This window comes from Aphelocoma coerulescens, chromosome 3 (assembly GCF_041296385.1).
Source record: "Aphelocoma coerulescens isolate FSJ_1873_10779 chromosome 3, UR_Acoe_1.0, whole genome shotgun sequence".
In the NCBI taxonomy this organism is placed as follows: Eukaryota; Metazoa; Chordata; class Aves; order Passeriformes; family Corvidae; genus Aphelocoma; species Aphelocoma coerulescens.
The window spans coordinates 33,577,686-33,599,933 of record NC_091016.1 but is presented as its reverse complement, the minus strand read 5'-3'; the positions used below and the strand labels follow the sequence as shown (position 1 = coordinate 33,599,933).

The following is a 22,248-nucleotide window of genomic DNA, read 5'->3' as shown; positions in this document are numbered from 1 at the left end:
GAAGAACTCTCTGTGTAGATTTTAAAGTAGATTTTATTTCATTAGTGTTCACCTTCTTCCCTCTTCTTAGGATTTTCCAAAGTGAGTGCAATCTGGTCTAGCTTGGCAAGTATACAAAATTACCTTTATAGCATCTGAAATTTACTGCCCTAAATTCCTTTGCCGTTTCTGAAGTTGAATAATTGATAATTCTATTTTATTCATGTGATCTTTCTCTCCAGCCTAGATCTGTATCACACTTTACTTTTCAAGTAATACATCATTCAGTTTTAAGAGGACAAATAAAAATTTCAAGTATGATCTTGCTCAAAGATTCCTATAAAACAATAAAATCCAAACAACTGTAAAATGTATACACTTGGTACAAAACAGCTGATGGATCATAAACATGGATCATAAATATATAAGGTATGCTCTTTTGAAGGGTAGAAAAGTTATCAGTAAAAGCTGATAGGACCCAGTCACTGGGGAAGATACCTTAGAGAGAGCAGACTGAGAACGTGAAAATAATAAGAGATGCCTGTAACATGGAGTACATATTATCTGAATTTACAACTATAAAAAAAAGGAGTTCAGAAAAAAATCCAAGCATACAGAACTACTAGCCTGCAGGAATAAAATCTGGTGGAATTAAGAAAGTTGGTAGACACAACATAGCAAGAAGTAGTATGAAAATCCAACATTAGAGAAGTAGCCTGAAGAAAAATGAGCAGAAGTGTAAATAAAGATGTATAAAATCACCCTAACAATTATTAAGGAGCAGAGAGCTGTCCAAAAAGTTATACAAAGGACTACTCTGCAATAATCTGTAATCACTACTGTAACAGAACAATTCAACTAAAATACCTTTAAAGAAAGCAGAAAAGAGGAAAAGGAACAAAACAACAGGAATTAATGAAATAGGATTGTCTTTACAATACAACAGCAGTGAAATAATTACTAGAAAGAGAAAGAAGCCCCATTGAGAAGGCAGCAGGCATTTATATCAGCAATGAATAAAAATACCTGATATATGAAATGCCTCCTGACTTTTAAGGACCACCACAGTGGGAGTACTTACAAAAATTAATAAAGGCCTCATAAAAATACCTATTGTCAAAGGGACTGTGCATCTTGATCATGAAAGAAAAACAGCCCATAAACAGACTAGATGAAAGGAAACTGGAAATTAGATGCAGGCATAAAGTGAAAATAATTCTGCAATTGTTCATCTTGATTTAATAACTGAACTAACTGATTCTCTGATGAATACTGAGCAAAGCAACAACAATTATGGTGAGACGAAAGGCCAAATTCTTGTGAAAACAAGAGAAGACCTACACAAATGCAACTCAGCTGAACACCAACTACATCCAAGTGCAACTACCTGAGAGCTGTGCAACCTGACTGGAAAACAGTCACAGTACTAAAGAGGCTTTTGATAAATACTAAAGGAGTTAATTTAGGGTTCACACTTCCTGCAGCAGTGCAGTGACTTGCACAGCAGCTCAGGCACCAGCTGCAACCTGGCCACACCTCCAGAGAGGAGCTGGGCAACAGGGGAGGGGGCTGGCTGCACCACTTCAGGAGTGGGGCTGGCTCAGGCCTCCCTCCCCCTGGACATACGGCATTATAAGGTTTCCATTCTCCAACAAATACAGTAAGAAAACCTTCCTCATGTGATAACACTGTATCTTACTATTGGTCCCAGAAAGGCATTCATAAGGGCTTTCACTTACAGTTGTCAATCCTTTGGGCTTTTTCTGTACAGCTACAGAGAGAGAGAGAGATTTCCCCAAGAGAGGACTCAAAGGAGCTACCTCAGGCTCCTGTTCTGGATGGTCAGCCCCGCTTCCACCATCTACACAAGGAGCTTGGGGAAATGCATCTCACTGAACTCAAAGTAAATACATGTAACACACAGCAATTCTTCAAGAACAGGGGGGGCTTTTTCACCTCTAAATTTAACTCAGGATTCAGAGTTGAGACCTAGGGTTTTTAATTTGTTCATTTGTTTTGCTTTTTGGTTTTTTTAATACCTTTGTAAACTATCCAAAGAAAGAAACAAAGAAATACCTTGACCATACTCACAGGCAAATCAAACATTGTAATTAGGAATGTGTGAAATCAAAAGATGCAAATCAGTCTCAGAGGATTTATCATAAAGTTAGCCTCTTGCACGTTTAAGCACAAAAGTAACCACACACATTTTGTGACATTTGGTTAATTTTAAGTATTTTCATCCAGAGGAAGACTAGAATAAGTAAAGTATTTTTGCTTGACTTTTGTACTTTCTGCAGGTGGGGCTGCTATTTACACATTTTTGTTACTTTAAAATAGAAATACTTGGTTATTATCCAGGAAAATGTAAGTACATAAATTTATCTAATCATAATGTATATTTCTTTCCCCCAAAAAGCTGTTTTTTCAAGTTTCTTCACTTAAAATATTATTGCTGACAAATTCTTGTCTGTGTTTTACTACAAAATCCAGTGGCCATCAGCAATGCAGAACTGTTAAGAGTTCACACAGAAAGTACAGACAGTATATACCAACTGAAATAATCTTTTCTGGCTATGGTATCTTTAAGAACACAGAAAATAATTACAACAGTGCCTTGAGCTCTTTCATGGTTTATGTGGCCGAACATGAACATTTTCCTGTGCATTTAATCTATTCCTGACACTTACCTTCACAGAAACAATGACAAAGAAATCTTTTCAGCGCTGTTTTTATGTTACTATTTCAGCCCCCAAATGCTGCATCAGGTAATCTCATTTCTCAGAAAAGCCAACAAGTAGAATTGCCAAACCAAGTTTTCTCTGAATCTTATACAAACTGTTACTTACAATCCGAGGTTTGAAGGGTGGCTTGATTTTCCTTTGTTCTAGAAGAACCCAGTCAATTTCCTTGAAAAATGGATGCTGCTTAATCGCATCTTCCCCGTTTTGTGACGCCACACAGCCAAGTCGCTTGTTGGGATTTTTTGTCATGAACTGCAGGGTGGGGAAGAAAGGAGGGAAAAGTTAAAACATGAATGGCAATAGCTAGAAACCATTTGCTGCTCAATTGCACACTATAATTCTTAAAGCTAAGTTTTTAGAGACAGTCCCCTTTCAGAAGGTTATTTCTTCTGGCCCTCCAAATTTCAGAGGTTTCAGCCAAACTATTAAGATTCAGAGACTCCAAACTGTAAATATACTGCAGGAAACTCTTTCAGTTTATTGTTGAGACCTCTTAATTTCATCTGACTAGGACTGCTAAAGGAATAGATTCTCTTTCAGCACTTCTAGTCCCAGCTTTAGCCAAAAATACTAAAGGAAAGAAGGATGATCTTAAACCCTCCAGAGAGATCAGTACCTGCAGAATTCTTCCGTTGAGAATGGGAAGTTATGTCATCTCCCCCATGACATAACTTGCACATTCTCTTTCATTTTTAGTACACCATTAGCATCAGCAACTGGAACTAACTGGTCTACTCTGGTGTGGTAATTTATAAACTTCTCATTTTTAAACTATTACTATTCCTGTCAGGAAAAAGCTGAATAACCAGTGTAAGATATTGATATCGGCTGATGGCAGCTCAAAGTACTTTACTGGATTTTTCTCTTTTTTCCTTCTTTTATTAGCAATTGCTCTACTTATTTCCTAATTTGTGTGGACACAGAATCCTTGCAATTCAAGTAGCAAAGAATGCTGTTCTTATACACACGAACACACTCACATTATAGAATTAGCTCAGTAGCTTTGCTGTAACTTCATATTCAGCCATTATATAACATTTTTAAATTTTAAACAAGTGTACAAAGTAAACAAAAGGTAATAATTGTTCAGTGCCTTTTCAACTTATGCATCACATTATACTACTGTAGGAAAATAAAACCTTAGGAAAAAAAATCACTGTAATGCATGCCCTTCCAGTTATTAGGTAAGTAGCTACTTAAGCCCTTAGGATGATTTTAGATAGCTAGATCAGCCATCTAGCTATCTAATAGAAGAATACCCTGTCATTTTAAAGGTATAACATAGATCAGCAAGGCAATTCTGTCTGTGGTTTCTGACATACACGCGCCGTTCTGAAGATGATCCTTCTCTTTGGTGTTGTGTTCAACTGCTCTGCAAGTTCTTCTGCAAGTGGACAAGTCCTATCTAAGCTACAGGCAATATTTCCTGTGGGCAGGAGAAACAAAGGTTTTGAAAGGATTACTGAGCTTTGGTGAGATCTCCTGAAAAACCACAAAATGCATTCCTACATTCCTCTGCTTTATTTCATCTCCAGGACTGGAGTGAGCAGGCCAGGAACCAGCAGCCCCATGTATTGCAGAAACAGAACATGGAAACGACAGGATACACTTTCTGTACCATATAATCCAGGTATCAAAGAAGTAAAATATGATCCTAGTACCTGCCATGTTTTATCTGTGTTTTAAACTGGAGACAGGGAAAGTATCCGGACATGTAATTTTTTAAGAAGCCCAGGGCATGAAGATGTGACTAGACAGTCCAGTTTAGTGCTGCACTTCACAGACTTCATGAAGCTTTGAAATGGATGATGAGGGAGAATGTATTTTAAGAACGAATACTTAAACAAATTTATCATATGCATATATGATGAAATAATATCAAGTTTCTAAAGCAGACATTTAATTCCATTAATTTAATCCCTTTCTATTTCTGAAGCACAAGCTGACTTTTATTCCCTGTTTACCAACAGCATCAACACTGATGCAACTGTCAGGACAGATACAGCTGTTAAGTGTACTCTGCTGAAGAGATGGTTGCAAATAGAGCTGACATCCATAGCCATAAGCCTTTTTATTTTCCCCTACTAAGGCAGGAACCTCCTTTTCTGAAAGGAGAAGCCGTTTAGAATCAGCATTCCTACTGACTTAAATGATAACAGGACAAAATGTTACTTGGGGCATGAATCAAGCATCATTTGGCTCCCCAAATTTTGCTTCTTGAAATAAATCACACAGCTTAGAAACAGAGTTCTGCTTCTACAGCCAGAGAGTGTCATCCCAGTACACAGGGAACACACACCATAGAGACAACATCTCTCCATTGCTTGTGAAGAAGCAGAGACAATTTCAATGAAGAATTGTTTTCCTCACCACACAGGAAAGAATTTAAATAGCAATTCCTGTCAATTCACAGAAACAGCACTACTAAGATCTGTGGATTTTCATGGGAGAAGCAACATGCTGCCTTGTAATTCTGAGCTTTAAAATCATCCTCCTTAGTGTTTTGTAGGAAATAACAGGAAAACGGTTTCTTCAGAAAATAAGACAACATTGTTACTTAACACAAGAGAATGTCTTCTCATTAAACTTTCTTTACATGCTGTTTGAAGGAGTGTAAAAATACACAGTTTCTGAAGAATAAAACCCATGTCTGAAAGCACAATGTGAGGAAATGAAGTGTTCCAAAGTTAATCCCTTGCTACCATTCAGCAGTAAAATACATAGACGCCTCTTTCTTTCCTCTGTTTTTCCTGTTCTTCACATGGACAAGTATCAGATGAAGAACACAAGTTTCAAACAGGTTTCACACCATGGATGCATAGGCAGCAGGTTGCTAAATGTAAGGAAATGTGTTTTATTTAAGGTGTAAACTGCCACAGCTCCAATCAATTGTATCAATTTTTGCCTAAAAGGCTATGACTACAGCAAGATATAAATCACCATGCCTACTATCAAAATGTAGAGCCAGGAAAATAGAAAAATGTAGTGAAAAGTTAGCTTTAAAAGAAATTAGAGGCATTAAGACCCTTGCACTTACATTCAGAAAAATATACAGATTACACCTGCATTCTACATCTGCATTTGTGTGTGGTCAGTGAAGGATGTGCATAACATTAACAGTTATCCATCTCACTCCTTGCATTACCAATGAGATAACACGGTAAGGCTCTGATTGTTAAATCTATTTCTCCCTTTCCTCTGTATTACAAATACCTTCTCCTAATAGTTACAGTGGCTCTTGTACTACACACTTAACCCAGAGAGTTATCTCTTACATCTTCCCTTCCACCAAATGCTTTCAGAATAATAGAAAGGTCAATTAATGTAGATTCACTCAAGTAGCCTCTGGATAGCAAAGGAACAGGTCTTACAGACTGTGAAACCAAAACACTACAGAAAATCTCCTGGACTACAGTGAAATTCAGATGTAGGTATGAAAACTGACAACAACCCTTCCTTTACAATATGCCAAAATAACCCCTGAACCCTGGATATAAGCCTGAATTCTGCAGCTCAAGTCCATACATTTTAATTGCTGAAGTGAAATAATCAAAGGGTCTGGAAACAGAAATGGATACATGAAAGTATCATGTGAGCTAACAAAAAGTAGTAAGAAAGCTATTTGGGAAGAAGGGAGAATAAGTATTAATAAATTATTATCAGCAGTAAAAAATCCTGCATGTTCTCTCTGCAGTGAATATAGCAAAAGAGATACTTCAGGAAACATTTCCGAGAGGTCAGCTTTGACTTTTGCTTTGAATCACTGCTAGAGCATCTCTCTTGCTCAGCTAGAAGGAGCCTGTAGACATTTTCATTAAAAGGTCAAGATGAGATTTTCTGCAGAATGTGTTATCTGTCCACCAGTGTTAAAATCACACACTGTTTATGTTTTACATATAATTTCAAAATAACCCTGTATGAAGACCTCTGCAGCATTTTACACTATCAGATGCCCTCTTAATTGAAAGTCTCTCTTATTCCAGATGCTGAAGGAAAAATATGTGGAAAGGCAGAAATTTTCCAGTTTCAAAGAAGGTGGAAAAATGGGATAAATAAAAAACAAGTTATTTTTTTAAGCCAAAAATCCTCCTCAGCTTTTCAAACTATGGGGATTGGCATACTGCTTCTGTATTGTTTTGCTTTTAATTTTAGGATGATACTAGCACAGAAGAAAGAATTTATGTCAGTGTCATGGTAATGAATGACTTTATCAACCTGGCTTTAGAAAGATAGTCTAAAAACTGAGTTTTCCCAGTGGCACACATTGACTGATTTAAAAAATTGTGGCATTTGGTGACACAAGTTTCTGTAAATCCACTACTCATCCTGAAAAATCCCAATCAGAGCAGAAACAATCACGCTAAAGTAAGACAGCTTATCATGTGAACTATAAAATAGAACATGCAGCTCTAAATAAAGGGCTTTCAATCCATCTTATGACAGGGGAAGAAAGGCAAAGGGACAGGAAATTTTGTAAGCAGGTTAAATAAAAAACGTTGTTTCTTTCATTACGTAGCGCTTCTCCCACCCCGGTGACCACGCGGCATATAAAGTGTCAAAGTGATAGCACAGCTCAGCTGGTTGGGTTTTCCCTGAAACATGAATCTGCAGTACACAGATTTATACAGTGTACAACTGCGTGGAATACAAACATTCTGTTCCTTTCCCACAAGTGGTGTAATTTATCCCAGGCCCCATTATCCTAACAGTGGCACTCTGAACTGTGCTTGAACTCCCAGTGGTGACTGCTCTCAACAACTTTTAGCAAACTCAATTTTAATCAAGGAAAAAAACCCAACAAACCAACCCCCAAAAAACCCATGAGGAGGAGGAGGAAAGCAAATAGTGGAAGACTCACTGCTTTTAAAATGCTGACAGCTTCTTTACTGAGCCAGACTGGATACAACACATCATCATGAAGGATTGATTCAAAGAGATCATCTTCATTGTCAGCTTCAAAGGGGGGTTGCCCAGCCATCATTTCATACATGAGAACACCCAGAGCCCACCAGTCCACGGATGGACCGTATTCTAGCTCCTGGAGGATCTAGCATAGAAAAAGAGATTGGATTGAAGAGACAAGTGAGACAACTCTCTCAGCTGCCCATTTGCTGTTTCAACAATGATATACCCCTTCTATGCCCCAGTGCCTAAGTAGGGCTGAATCCACGCTGATTTCAGTAACAGCAGGCAGGGTTTCTTACCCATGCAATTTGCACTAACACAGCTAAGTGTCAACGAGATGGTGTTCTCAGAAGTACTGACGGAGTTTATCAGTCCCCTGAGTAAACGACTATGCTTGTGAGCAAAAGAGCTGCATATCCTTCCAAGCTGTTTAAAGCAGGTCACACTATAGGGGAAAAAAGATCACATATACAAAACAGACTGGTGGAAAATGTGAAGCATTTCCTTGTCTCTATCTTGAACAAAACAAACTGAACCAGCTTTTAATGCTGCACAGAGATCATCTGAGAGATTTATTCTTGTCCTTTAGGTAGGGCAGAAGGAAGCCAAAAGCATTTTTGTTCAAGTTCCTTTTACAGCATTAAACTGTTGTACAACACACTGTAGAATTCACTTTAACTGCACTTGCTTTCAGAAAAACTGGCTACAACTTCTCAGGCGACACAAGTTCAACCTTGTAGCAAATACCTTTAGTGGCAAGCAATAGGTTAGCACGATGGAGTTTTACAGTAGCACTTGGTGTTGCAGAATTACTGCTGTACCAGGAACAAGTTTAATTCTTGTCTGCTTTTCAAAAGAAAGAAGCTTGCAGTTTGACTGCATTGGTTCAGCATGACAGAGAACCAGGGGAAGGAGAGTGGATGCCTGGTTTAGATGAAGCTGGCTGCCTTAGAGTGAGTCAGAATGGCAGCAAATCCACCACCTCCTTTACACAACACTTAAATGTTGCAGCCAGAAGGCCCATGGTGAACTGCTTGGGCTTAGTGCAGTAGTTGGGAATCAAGACCAATATATAAAACCAAATTCAGTCTTAACATAAAAACAGAAATGAGTTTAACATTTGGATACACAGGTCTAGATCCCAACAGCATTCTTCATTAAAAGAAAATTATATTCTATAGCCACCAAATACAGAAAATTAAATGTATGCTTTTCAAGGGTTCTGGGCACTCTTTGGAAAACAGATACTGCTAAAGAAAAGGAAATTGAAACATATCACCATGGTCCAAGAGAAACAGAAGCAGGAGATAAACTTCTGCAATTAAGATGACAAATTGGAAGCCTCAGTAAAAGTTCCTGGGTTCTTATAATTGCTTTATTTTCAGTAATAATTTTCAAAGAATTTGTCAAAGGACTCAGTATACTGAATCAGAAAAGAATTCATAAAAAGCAAAACCACTATACTGGTATTTATTTTCTTTCAATGCTGGAATACTTTTCAAACTCTGTAAGACACACATTTATGTTACAATAGTTTAAGATGATTCACACCCTATCAGTTGTGCTACCAAAGTTGGACAGCCATGAACACTAACAATATGGATTTATGATTTATTGTCTCTAATGAATAATAAATAACATTTTTTCCCCACTGCAAATTTATTGTTGATGAAAGACAAACCAACAACATTTTCCCATTAAACCAGCACACTAAATCTGCAAGTGGAAAGATGCACAGGTTACGAACTCAACTCAGCAAAGTCTGCCTAGCAGAATAACTAATATTGAACTAAGTGTTCAATATTGGTTCATTTTTAGGCACTTTGAAATGCATCTCATAATATTAAAATCCAGGATATGTAAAAGCCACACTGCTCTCAGCTATTTTTTTTGTCCAATCAATGCCTCGAAATGTTATCAACTAATATGCACTATCCATATCTAGTTTCCACCTTTCTGTGGAAGTCTATGAAGTAGCACAAGCATAGTATCTTTCACTCACAGATATTTTAAAGAAAGGAAAAAAATTATATTCCCACAAAGACTGTAGACAAAATGACAACAAACATATGGTTTCTTCTGTATGAATAAGTTCTTTTAAATCTCATTAAAAAATAAAAACATTTTTGTAACTACTACAGACCACTAAGATTGCAATACTCAGCTGCATCTAGCACCTTAAAGGCTGATAAAAATCATCATAATGATGCTGAGTCAGAAATGAGCAAATGAAGAAGAATAATTTTAATTTCAGGAAAAAAATACTAGAAAAACCACTCCTATCATCAAGGAATAGTGCTTGTAAGCAGTAGAAAAAACCTGCAAGATTTCTGCAAGATTAACTACACACAACTGCAGCAGAGTCTTAGTCTGCATCTTAATTGTTTTCATCTACATGTAAAGAGTGTCTAGAATTACACATGTAACAGTCTGATGAATGATTATATCTGTACTCTTAGGGCAGGGCAGAAAAATACCTCCGGAGCTATATAGTCAGGTGTGCCACAAAACGTCGTGGTGGTCACTCCATTCAGAATCCCTTCTTTGCACATCCCAAAGTCAGCCAGTTTACAGTGGCCTTCTGCATCCAGAAGAATATTGTCCAGTTTCAGGTCCCTGAAATACAAAGCCTCAAATTAAATCAACTCTCAAATTTTGATCATGTGCTCTTGAATTTCATAATAAACTATAGAATTTGACAAATAAATGGTTTCACAAACACCACTGAGAAACTGTCCTTCACACGTGTGCATGAAAAGTTGGTAGCAGTCACTAAATAGACCTAGTTAAAGGTAATAAAATAAAGAAGCAAGCAATTACAACAGTTTTGTAAGACCAGGCTTTTACTCTCTTTAGCTGCAAGAAAACACAGCTTTTATGTATTCAAGACAGCATAGAAATATTTGGGAAAGATCTCAGCTTCTTGTTTGCTACAAATCTAGCACTCTGTCAATATGAAATAGGTCAATGAAGCTATTCTCTACTTTTTGCATTAGTACTAAGCAAGGAGTACCAATTTATCCATACTCTATCATATGGGTTCAATTAATAGCTACTTTCAAACTTGGATAATTTTGAATTTCATTCTTAATGTATACTAGCAACTCAAAGTTTAGATTGCAATGAGAGGGATGAAAAGCAGCATTCTCATCTTTGGGAACACTATTTTCTGCAGCTTAAACCTTCTAAAAAAAAAATTCACAGGAATATTTTGCATTCATTGTTAAAGAACATATCTTAGCAGCTGTTTCTGATCACTTGTTGTACAAATGTCTTTGTGTCAAAACCACACAATTGTCCACTTATTAAATTGGGTCAGGTCAAAAAAAGGTTGAGAAAAGGATATCCACCTTTCCTGTCTTGCCCTCTGCATATTTTCTAAATATACCATTGATGGCTATTGTATGTTCCAACACAATAGGTGCTAGGTACCATTTAACTTACCTGCCACTTGCCTTAGACTTAATTACAAAAGGATCTGGAAAGTCAGAAAAAGAACTCTCACTTGCATGAACTGGCCCTCCTTCCCAATTAAAATCATGTAGAAATAATAACACAAACATAAAACAAAAGCAAAAAAATCCCACTTATATTGTGAGGACCATTTTATTTTTATATTTCTGTCTAGACTTTTAGGTACCTCTGATGCGTATGAAAGATATGTAGCATATTTAGACATAAAATAGATAAATATATACAAATATATCTATATTGTATTGTTTGTATGAATTCATAGAGAGTAGAGAATCAAAAGCAGAACACGTCTTTAGGTGACTTTGTTGACACTTTCTGATCAGAATTCTTTTTCGTAGAATAATTAGAGAAATTTCATTAGGTTGAATTGATTAAAAAAAAAGAGTGTGTGTGTAGGCAAGGTCTGTGTCAGAGAAGAGGAATAAAATCCCATGCCAGCCTCTGTAAATGAATTTCACTCCAAAAGCCTATGAAAAGACATGAGTTTTTTTGCAAAAATCCTTTATGCAAGAGATTTGACCTGAGTGAGGGATGAGAAGTCTTCACCTACTCAGAGGATGTCTTCCACAGAAATGTCTCCCTATCAGATCCCAGACTTCACAACCACAGGCACCAAATGTGGTGGAAGCATTCACCCACATTAATTGATTGAATAGCCCTTCCAAGGCTGCAGTATGTTAAGATTTTTTGTAGACATATCCAAGGCTACAGTATGCTGGGATTTCACCAGAAATGCTCTTTTCTGCCTCTAACCCCAATTTCAGTTGGTGGATTTTAGTTTTTTTTTTTTCCCTTTGACACTTGTTAAACATTTTTTAACATGCTGGCCTATATATTCCTCAAGCAGGTACACAGGTCAACATAAAAATCAGGTATTTCTGGGACACAGTGGACTTGCTACTCATGTGTGCATAATCATTGCATGTCTGCAGTAAATCACATACTTGGAAGCACTGGAGAACTTACTGTGCATGTAGAGATAGATTGTGCTGTGCACACGTTACAAAGTGGTTTGTGTGTGTAAAAGAAGTCTGACTGGCACAACAAAGTCATATTTACCTCAGTAACAGTAAAACCACTGTCTCCTACACAAACTAGTTTTATCAGATATGGTTTATGTAGCTGAAGTGTAAGCTGGCTGTGTGTTTCTTGGAAGCAACATCCCCTACATCGCACTTTGCTATCTCTGCGTCAGCTACACTGCTCTTGCAGGTCCTCAGTGGTCACCCACGTAAGGCTCCTTGGAGCAGACTACATATTTTATAATTCCTTAAGGTCATTAATTTCAGCAGTTCCTAAACAATCCAAGATCCAGCTGGCTGCAACATAACCCTACATATAACCATTTAACCCCTCAAGTAACCACTTCTTCCTACCTCTGAAAAGTGATTTGCAAGAATTGTCCAACATAATGCCAGGGCAAACAGGTACCAACAGCTCTGTGTCCTCCCCACAAGAAGTCAAATAAACAAAATAAAGCTCCTTGTTTCAAAAATCATGTGCCTTCCCAAAACTGCTGCCTCAGCAAATTGCAAGTGTTACAATAAGAAGACCTGCATTCAAACAGGATTATAGCAACATCAAATAGAATGTGATCATCAGGGTAAGGCTCTTGCAGATTGAAGAAGGAAACAAGATTGTAGCTGTAGCTTTTAACCTTCCATGTACAGTGTTATCTTGGATGTTCCTTACCTAAGGAAGAACACAAGCTGTATTTCAAAAAGTCAAGATGTTCAGATAAAGAAATCAAAGTATAATTATATTTGATGTAATCTTGGAACCACTTTCAGCCACAGGACTGTTAGAAACAAGGTCATAATACGTATAATTATGACAAGAACTCAAGAAATTCGAGAGGCTTCTTAGAATAATGGATCCACCTTTATTAAGTGTTTATGAGAAGCCACTTAGATTGTATCTTAACTCTGATCACAGGACTTCCCCCTGCAGGCAGGTGACACACTGGAGTTGTTAGGACATACAATCATTTAACTTTCATTTAATGCCATCCATATGGTAGCCATGGACTTGAATGGAGACACAGCCAATAATCCAGAAAACTCCTAAACTAAGAGAAACCTCAACAGCAATAAAGCACTAACAGTGAGGCACCACATAATGGATAAGGACTCACCATTCTCTTTATTTCCTTAAGGGTTTGTATAAGACTCATAAGTTAGCAATAAAAATTTAACTTGGCAGTGGGAAAACAGAATAAACAAACTGAGCCAAGAGAAAACCAGGAAGAGTCTAATTATTAAATTCAGACTACCTGTAAAGACTGACAATGAAATTTTAAGCCTATCTGTAAAACCAGAAGTCAATTTAACTTTTTTACCATTTACCAAACTATAATCTTACATGACAGAACAAAAACATCTGGGACCCCTTCATCAAGCCAAAACAGTGCAGTGAAGCCTATAAGCCTCTTCAAAACTCTGTTGAAGGCACTGAGGACATCAGCTTAATTACTCACGCAATAATGAAATGTAATACCAGTAGATTTGTGTTATCACAAAGTGCACCAGAGTTTCAAAAGAAATTTGGAAGAGGCTAAAACAACAGCAGTATGACTCCCATCAAAGTACATATGGGAGGTTAAAAGGTAAGCTGGGAGTCTGCCAAAGTGCCAAATTCATAGCTAGCCCACAAGATCACACGGTCCATAAAAGTGCTTGCACTGAAAATCATTGTCAATTTACAGTTGCCAGACTAAAAAAAATAAACCAAAAAAAACCTCTGAAAACCAAGAAACCTCACTAAATCCCTCTAATTCTGCAACTTTGGAAAAAGAAATCTTAGTTAACTAAATAAATATGAGAGTAGGAATAGATAATGTTCTACTTAACACCTCACAGGAAAAAAAAACCTCAACAACCAAAACATACAGAGAAAAGGAAACAAATCAGAAAGTAAGATAAAAAGAATTGTAAGGGAAGCTTGTCTTTCCAGAGCAGTAGCCTCACTGAACAAAATTAAAACTTTAACTTTTAGACCCGTATTTCTCCAGGACTGTTCTAAGAGACAGCCAGCTCTCATATTCCTCCAAAAGTAAAGTACACAGCCATATCTGGAATGTAAAATAATGTCTGCACAGATTGTTCCATTCTGATCCATTCTGTCTTTTATTTGTTTCCTGGATTTAGTGCTGGTTGTCTATCTCTGAATCAGAACATACCAAATAATACAGTGTCAGATAGCTCAATGACAAAGGTCTACTAAATTCTTCTTTCTCTCATTTTGCATTCTCTTTGTAGCAACTAAGAAAGTCATCTGTGTCTGACAAAATGAGTTCCTACAACCTGAGTAATTAATTACATGCAACTGCAAACAACCTAACCAGTTAAGCCAGGAGAATGCTCAGACTGCTTGAATGCAGCAATGCTACATTAAGCTGTTTTTCTCCTTTGTTTTTTTGCCAAGATGACTTGAGCAGTCATTGAATGAAATGCTGTGGGTTTTTTTTTTTCCTTTTCTTTCTTTCATTTTTTTTTCTCCCACTGAAGGCTTTAAACAGAAATTTAAGCCTCGGTCTCTACTCCTGCATACCTGCCAGCATCACAATCACCTCAGAAGCTGGAATGATTGGCAGGATCTCAAGAAAGAATCAGGATTATGAGTTGGGTTTGTGCAAGTTGGAACAGAAGAGCTGGCAGACTACAGGTAACCTGTGAGAAAACTTCGTAACGCTCATTTCCTTGCTCCACACACGAGTGCCATGAGACACTGACTGCCTGGCTTCCTCCAAAGGCTCAGAGGGCAAGTATTTCACAGGACTGGGTTCTTAAAGTCTGAATCCCACCAGCAGCCAGAGAGATAAGCATCTTGTGTGAGTGGCACTGTGTGTCACAAGTGTCATTTAGATAACACACAATTTTCTTGCTGAAAGTAAGGCAGTTAAACGATCAAGATGGGTTTGGACCAGTAAAATCAGAAAGTCTGCCAAACATTACTAACAGTAGCCTTTCAACACAGTAAACAGCAGTGACTAAATAAATACATATTTGAAGGACAAGATCAAGCAGCTGAGAAACATGATCACAAGCTGGCAAGCAACCACTTTACAGTGGTCACTTTACCACTTCTACTCTGACTGTTGATTGAGCAACATTTCACAGAATGAAGCATAATAATAATTATCTACAAATAACAACATTGGAAAGAAGAACATTTATTTATAGAGTAAAAGTTAAATGAAGGATTGCACCTCACTAAACATCTATAGAATATCAACATTCAGAAATATTTGAAAGCAGCACAAGTCTAAAGTATGGAACTACTGCACAACCACTTTTTTGGTGACTTTCAACTGCAATAAACCCTTTCAATAGGTTATTTGAAATCACTGCCATTGTTCCCCTGCATGGGAAAATCACATCCTCTCTGCAGGATTTAAATAGACAAGCTGTTCCCACAAGAAACCACAGAGGTAAAAGGGAAACTTCCTCCAACAACATGGAAAACCATCAGGATCATTCTCTAGTTACTAGTGTTACTGAAATTCATAACTGAAGACAATATGATCATCATATCAATTAGAAATTTCAACAAGATGATTTTTTTGTCTGTTTAATTAAGGTAAGATTTCTACATCCCTAGAATTACTTTCTCAGTTACTGACTGGTATCCAAATTGCTTTTGAGACAAAGATGCTCACCTATAACATCAGGTCTCTCACATACCCAGCACAAATTTACTCTTTGGTGTCCTCAGAATGCTGATAACTAATGTATTAGGTTACAATTCTAAGCAAAATGCCATTATATATGGAACTAGTCAGAAAACAAAAAGGAAAGTCAACAATTTTAAAGTTCTGATGTTAGCTTATTTAGTGTTTAGATCTCACCAACTTAATCTCAGTATCCATATATAAACAGAACAGGACAGATATATTAGGGGACTGTACTTCAGGAGAGGATTCTTTTGCTGCTCTAAGTATTTTAGTCACAACTCATCAGCAATGCTGTTTTCCCCCCCTGCAACAGATCAGAGATAAATGGGAAAATTCAAACCACACCTACTAAGAAAACATAAACTAATAATAATAATAATAATTTTTTTCCCCATTTGAAAACCTCTATGGGAAAGAAGAAGCCTGTACTCTCTGAGGTTACTGAGCTTAAACAGGCAATAATTGCAGTGTCATTGGGTATCAGGTTCTACCAGTGACCTCCCTTATCTATGTAGTAAAAAATAGGAGACACACTGGACTATTCATGCTTGTGAGTGAATTCATGACAGTAGAGCAGTTTGTGTTAGCAGGGAGGAAGCAGGGGGATATCTGAGTGAGACTAACAGTGAGAAAAAGATGGTTCTGCTGCTTTTGTTGTTGTAGGGTACCCCAGTTTTGCCTGTGATTATCTGAAAGTCTTGGAATTTCTCTGCTTTGTTTTTATGTTGATCCATTAAGTAATTACTGAATTTATGAAACATTTTTTGTCACTGTTACATTACTTTATATCATCAAAGAATAAAGATAATATAAACACAAACACTGTAGTAGAGTTGTACTCAGTAATATGCAGAAAAATATGCTGTGGAGACTTGAAAACTGCTACTTTCCAGTGTCAAGTTTGGAATAAAGTGAATCCACCTTATTCTGATGTGCATCAGTGTGTGAAATTGCTAATGGCAGATGAATTACTATCACAGACTTGGTTTCAAATAAAGCCAGAGATGCTATAATTCCTTTTCATCGAAGAAAACAGTAATAGTTGAGATAGCAGGCTAGCCATAAATGGGAAATGTTGACTTTTAATGTGACCATAGTGACACACTCTTGTCAGGCATGTTTACTTCAAAAAACGCACACATTTACTTTCCTTACATAACACAACATCCACCACCCTGCCATTTGCACAAACAATTTGTGGACTAAGGGGTGGCAGAGATGGGTGGAGGGACGTAGCAAAAGGCAGCTTGCTATCTACCCACCAAAGACATCAGAGGGAGATAAAGAGATGATCACTGTCTATGGCTCTGTAAGTCCTTGTTTTTACAAGGCAAAAGTGAGGCTTGCAGATGTATAACAGCACCTCTCCAGCAGTGCCTACCATGGAGAAACCTTCCAGGTCAGCAAGGTCCCAAAATGGAGAAGAAGGCTGTAAGTTAGGACTTAACACGGTCCTAACTGTTTACTAATGTTTTAATGACATATTGAACAAAGGTTTAATATTAATTTCCAGCAGCTTGAGGAAACCAATGACTTTTATAATAGCAGAAAAACATTTTCTTTAAAATTATTTCTTTATATGGCTTTCTACTGGCTTTGACTATAACTTTATTACAATTGTCGGTAGCAGCTGAGGACGTTCCTGTGCCTGATCTGCTTATCTTATTATGCTGGGTTTCCTTTAAATAATGTGCAGGCAAATAAATAAATTGTACTTAAGAGCTTTCCTTTGTATGACTTTTCCTTTCTTATTATTTTCACATTTTTATTTGTGACCCAAAGTGAAATATGTACAAGTTCAAATATGCATTATGTAAAACATTCTCTAAAATTGGCTAAGCACATAAGGGAGCGGTCTCTAGTTCTCTATCAAGAGAAGGTTGCCTTATGCATTCACATTGTGTTACTTTATAAACCTCATCCTTCATGACTCCCACACCTGGGAATGCAACAATTTTTCCACGGGTCTGAGACAGGAATGTGGTATAGCACTACAATGCTGCCTCTTGACTTAGCTTACTGCCAAAGACTTGATTTAGACAAGCTTTTTGTAGGATCCCAGTGGCAACTCTCCCTTCCCATGGCCCACAGGCCTGGAATTTTTGTACTGAATAAGAACTGCCACGAATGGACCTGGCTTCATATTAAGCCTATTGAATAGGACAAACGACGTGCCTCAGAAACTTGCAGCTAAAGTAGATAGCAAATGATTTTTCTCATTTTGTAAGGTTTCTTGAGATTTTACAAACCATTTGTATTTCTCTCTGGGTGAAAATACAAAGTATTTAGAGCTATTTGTGAAAGTAAGGTAAACAGCCCCCAGCGTGGTGCTCCAGCCAGGGACTGGCTCTGCATGGGGCTGAGCTGCCTGCAGGTCCTGGTCCCCCACGCCCTTGCTGAGTGTCCCGACATTACGGCTACCGCAGTTCCCTCAGGGATTTTCTTCCTTTTTCTCACTCTCTCTACCTTGGTTGAAACCACCATTTTCTTACTTTTTCCTTGAAAACTGTAGCTGAAATATTCTTAACTGGCTCTCCATACTCAGGGTGGGAACAATGGCGTGAAATCTGTCCTACTGCTAATGGTATTTACTGTTTCAGCCTCCACTACAAAGCCCATGTGTTAAGTCATTGCTAAATATGTAATGTGATAGACCTTGGCCTCACTGACACCTTGGTGATCTCACTGAAGACAAGAGAGGTCCCCAGGCTTAGCCAAGGACTGACTCAAACTGTGGTATGCTACGCTGTGAGGTTCAGTGCTCTTATTTTTGTATTTCAAATAACATAAGACTGTGTATTATAACAATAGGTTAGGTGGAGTGCAAACTAAAAGTGCCGACTATGTATGTCCATAATCCTTTTAAAGAAAATGATGCTTAATCATTATTTGATAAAACCACTTGATGAAAGACAGTGAAAGGATGGTGCGAAGCTAGAAAAGCTTGTCAGATCTAGTTTTGAAAACTCAGTTCTGAAAAAATATTACCAGAAGCTTAGAAAGCAAATTTGTCAGTAGACAGCCTAAAGAAGTTCGGATCTGCTCAAAAGTTTTTCTTTGGAAACCAAAAGCAATGTTGTTTTTCTTTTCTTTTTCTCAGTGACCTCAGTATGTAGGATGACAAAATCATTATCATTGAACAACAATGGAATACAAACCATGCAAGCAGAAAGAAAAGAACACTTGCATTTCAGGCATACAGTTTCTGCATCTAACCAAGAAGACTGAAATATTTCCTTCTCATTCTAGCTTTAAAGTGAAGCTTTTGTACACAGAGTAGATAAACACAGAGCCAACAAATGCATGCCTATCTAGGTAGCACCTTGCATTTCTGTAGCATTTCTCACTGAGCTATCTCAGCAACGAATCCTTGTAATAACCCACAACAAGAATCTTTTATCTAATACAGATATCAGGAAAAACAGAATTAAAAGATACATTGTAATCAACCCCAATTGCATCAATTTTCAAAATTTACCTTAAACATGGATTTAACCAGAGCCCTGAAACATTTTGTTCTGGCTTTAATTTTGTATTCTGTCTTTTCCAGGATTCTGACCAGATTCATGCCACCAGTCATCAGAGGTTAATTGAGGTACTGTGGTTTGCCCCAGGCTCCCTCCATGGCCATCTCCACAGATATCTTCAAGCAGATGACACACAGAACATGTGGGCTGCACAGCTCCCTAAAGTAGTCTGTCCTTCTCCACTGACTGTAAATGTACTCCAGGAGAAGCAGAATCCTGACTTGGAAGCTTCAGTTGTGTTCCTAAGGTTAGGTGAGATGAATCTGAGCCTTTGTGTACATTCAGTATAAGCTGCTTCCTCGCTTCCTTTATTCCAGCTCGAGATTTCATCCAAATTAGTTGTAAAACTTCCATTTTTGGAGGTGAAAGTCAAACAAAGGCAGATTTCTAAAAGACCTGCATTTATCTGACTTCTTAGTCATGGTGGAATTGCCACACACACTATTTGCTACGCTTTTAAGTTATTTCCTCTAATAATTCTTTATTTTTCTCACTTAGGTCACATGGAACTCTCCAGTGCAAAAACTCCCTATATGCACATCCATCAAAAAGCCAGACATCTAATTGCTCTGCTTTGACACACCAAATAAAGGGCTCCAAAGCATTATTATTCTACATTGTTTCAGGCACACAGAGAGGGTATTCTGAAAAAAACCCTAAGAAACCAGAAGAAAAGCTGCTACTGTAATCAGGCATGATTGAAGGCATTTCCTGTATTTTGCTATCAAACCGGTTGTTTTTTCCATTACATACTAAGTGAACTTTAGTAAGGTCAAAACACCAGAGAAAAACAGGATCAGAATATCTTTAATCAACTAAAGTTGAGTAGTTTAGTCTCTCTCTTTCAGTTGTTTAGCCCTGGATCTTATCCGACATCTCCAAATTTCTTCCTTAAATCACAGATACATAAACCGGGACAGTTTGAATTTATGATTTAGCCAGTTGTTTTCAATGGCATTTAACTTGTTAGCCTTACACTTCCCCTAGCCCAAAGGTTAATCAACCTCATGCTGTGTAACAAGACCAGTATTATTTTAATATGATGTAAGTCCAACAGGGGAGATGAGTTTTCATTCCCAATCACAATGCTGAGCAAAAAAACTTCCCTTGCTGGAAGCCTATCGTTTCCACCACGGTGACTATTAAGATCAAGTGTAAGTTCTGAAATTACTTTTAGATGAAAGTCAAAGCTGCGATAGAATGGGTGAATTTGATCCAATCTTGTATACTGTTATCCTGCTGTCACACTAAATGAAGATTATTTTAAAGTATATAGCCCCCTGTCCTGTGCTCTGACCCTATTATTTTTGAAGAGAAGAAGTCTTTATCTTCCATGAATGCCAGATGACATTTTCCTTGTTAACGTAATACAAATGTCAACACCTGCCTCGGAAATGAGCAGCACCAAGCATATTGTTGACTGATTGAAGAAGGGAAAACCAGGCCGTGCTAAACCCAGCAATTCTACACAGAAAGCTTCTGATGCTTCCAGACACATGGAACTAGTAAGGAAAGAGACTTCAGTATGGGTGGTAGGTTGCAACGAGAGCCTAGACCTTTCTCCCAGGGAAAAGGGGACTGTCAAAGATGAGCACAGGCTCATCTTTCACCCAAAAAATGACCAAAGGACTGACAATCCTGCCATGTGATGAAAGGCTGAGAGAAGTGGGCTGTTCAGCCTTCAGAAGAAAAGGCTCAGGGGAGACCTTATCACCACGTTCCAGTACTTAAAAGGAATGAAGAAGTTAGATACTTTTTACACAAAATCACAAGGAAAAGACCATCTATTATTCCTGGAGAGATTCCGATTAGACACGAGAGGAAAGCTTTTCACAGTGGGAAAAATCAGCCATTGAAATAATCTCCCTGGGGAAGCGGCGGATCCCCCAACACTGGATACTCTTAAGATTCAGCTGGACAAGGCGCTGGGCCATCTTGTCTAGACTGTGCTTTTAGCAAGAAAGTTTGTATCAGATGATCCTCGAGGTGCCCTTCCCACCTGATATGCTATCATTCTATGATTCCCAGCAGCTACGAAGAAAACTTGTGTTTCGGTCCAGTTTGTTACCTAAATGAGAAGACCAGGCTGCCTGAACACTGCAATAAGACTAAGAGCAACCTTATTATCCACCTGCTGAACACAGATGCAAACAATGAAGGCTACTCAGTGCTAATATAGGTTCTCTTCTTAATTACAATAAGGTTGTTTCTTAAAAGAAAACTAATGAAAAGAAATTGCAATTTCTCAGTGAAGGAACCAGACCGTCAGCATATTCCAAGATGAGAACACACAGCAAAGATGAAGAGCTTGTAAAATATTACAATCTGCTGGTAAAAGCATAAATCTTCTGCATCCTCAATAATGCCTATTTTCTGCTTCTATCTGGAATAGAGAGATGCACTGTTAGATTCAGGAGAAAAGTGAAAACACAGCAACGTGGGAAACCTATTTTATAACTTGAACTGGTCTTCTTTTTCTTTCATTCCTTTGGACAAATTCTATATACACACTCTGCAAAATTTAAAGAAGATTTAAAAAAAAAAAAAAAAAAGAAAATATTTTAGTCTGGCAACCACAACACAGGACATACAACAAAATGGCCAAACTCAGGTGACTGGGAGCATATCCCGAGGAAGTGATTAATGCACCAGCATGAGCCAACATTTTAATGCCTTTTCTATACTAGCCAATGCCCTCTGCACCTTTAGGAAGCCCAGAAAGTGTAAAGGAGAAGGGCTGCTGACGATTTTCACATAAAATGTTTCTTTTTATAAAAGAGACCAATTTATCAGAATCCTTTTCCCTATGCTCCCAAGGGTATCCTTAGCAGGGAGCAAACACAGCTCCCAGCAGTAAGTAGACTCCTGTTAAGCTCCGTATCATGTTTCCATGGAGAAAAATGCTTTCTTATTCAGAAAAGAAAAACTCTGCAGTGAACTTTTATAC

At 37.7% G+C, this 22,248-nt stretch overlaps 1 protein-coding gene across 4 annotated transcripts in view; it reads right to left on the bottom strand.

Annotated features, from left to right (window-relative positions):
* The window catches only part of PRKCE (protein kinase C epsilon), a 285,664-nt gene that overhangs the window by 19,327 nt on the left and 244,089 nt on the right, over window positions 1-22,248 (bottom strand). For all 4 annotated transcript variants that reach the window (XM_069009762.1, XM_069009763.1, XM_069009766.1 and 1 more), the window contains 3 exons: window positions 10,106-10,244; window positions 7,582-7,770; window positions 2,829-2,975 (listed from right to left, as the gene is read on the bottom strand). In XM_069009762.1, the coding sequence (XP_068865863.1) occupies window positions 2,829-2,975; window positions 7,582-7,770; window positions 10,106-10,244 (475 nt within the window). The remainder of the gene's footprint in view (window positions 1-2,828; window positions 2,976-7,581; window positions 7,771-10,105; window positions 10,245-22,248) is intronic.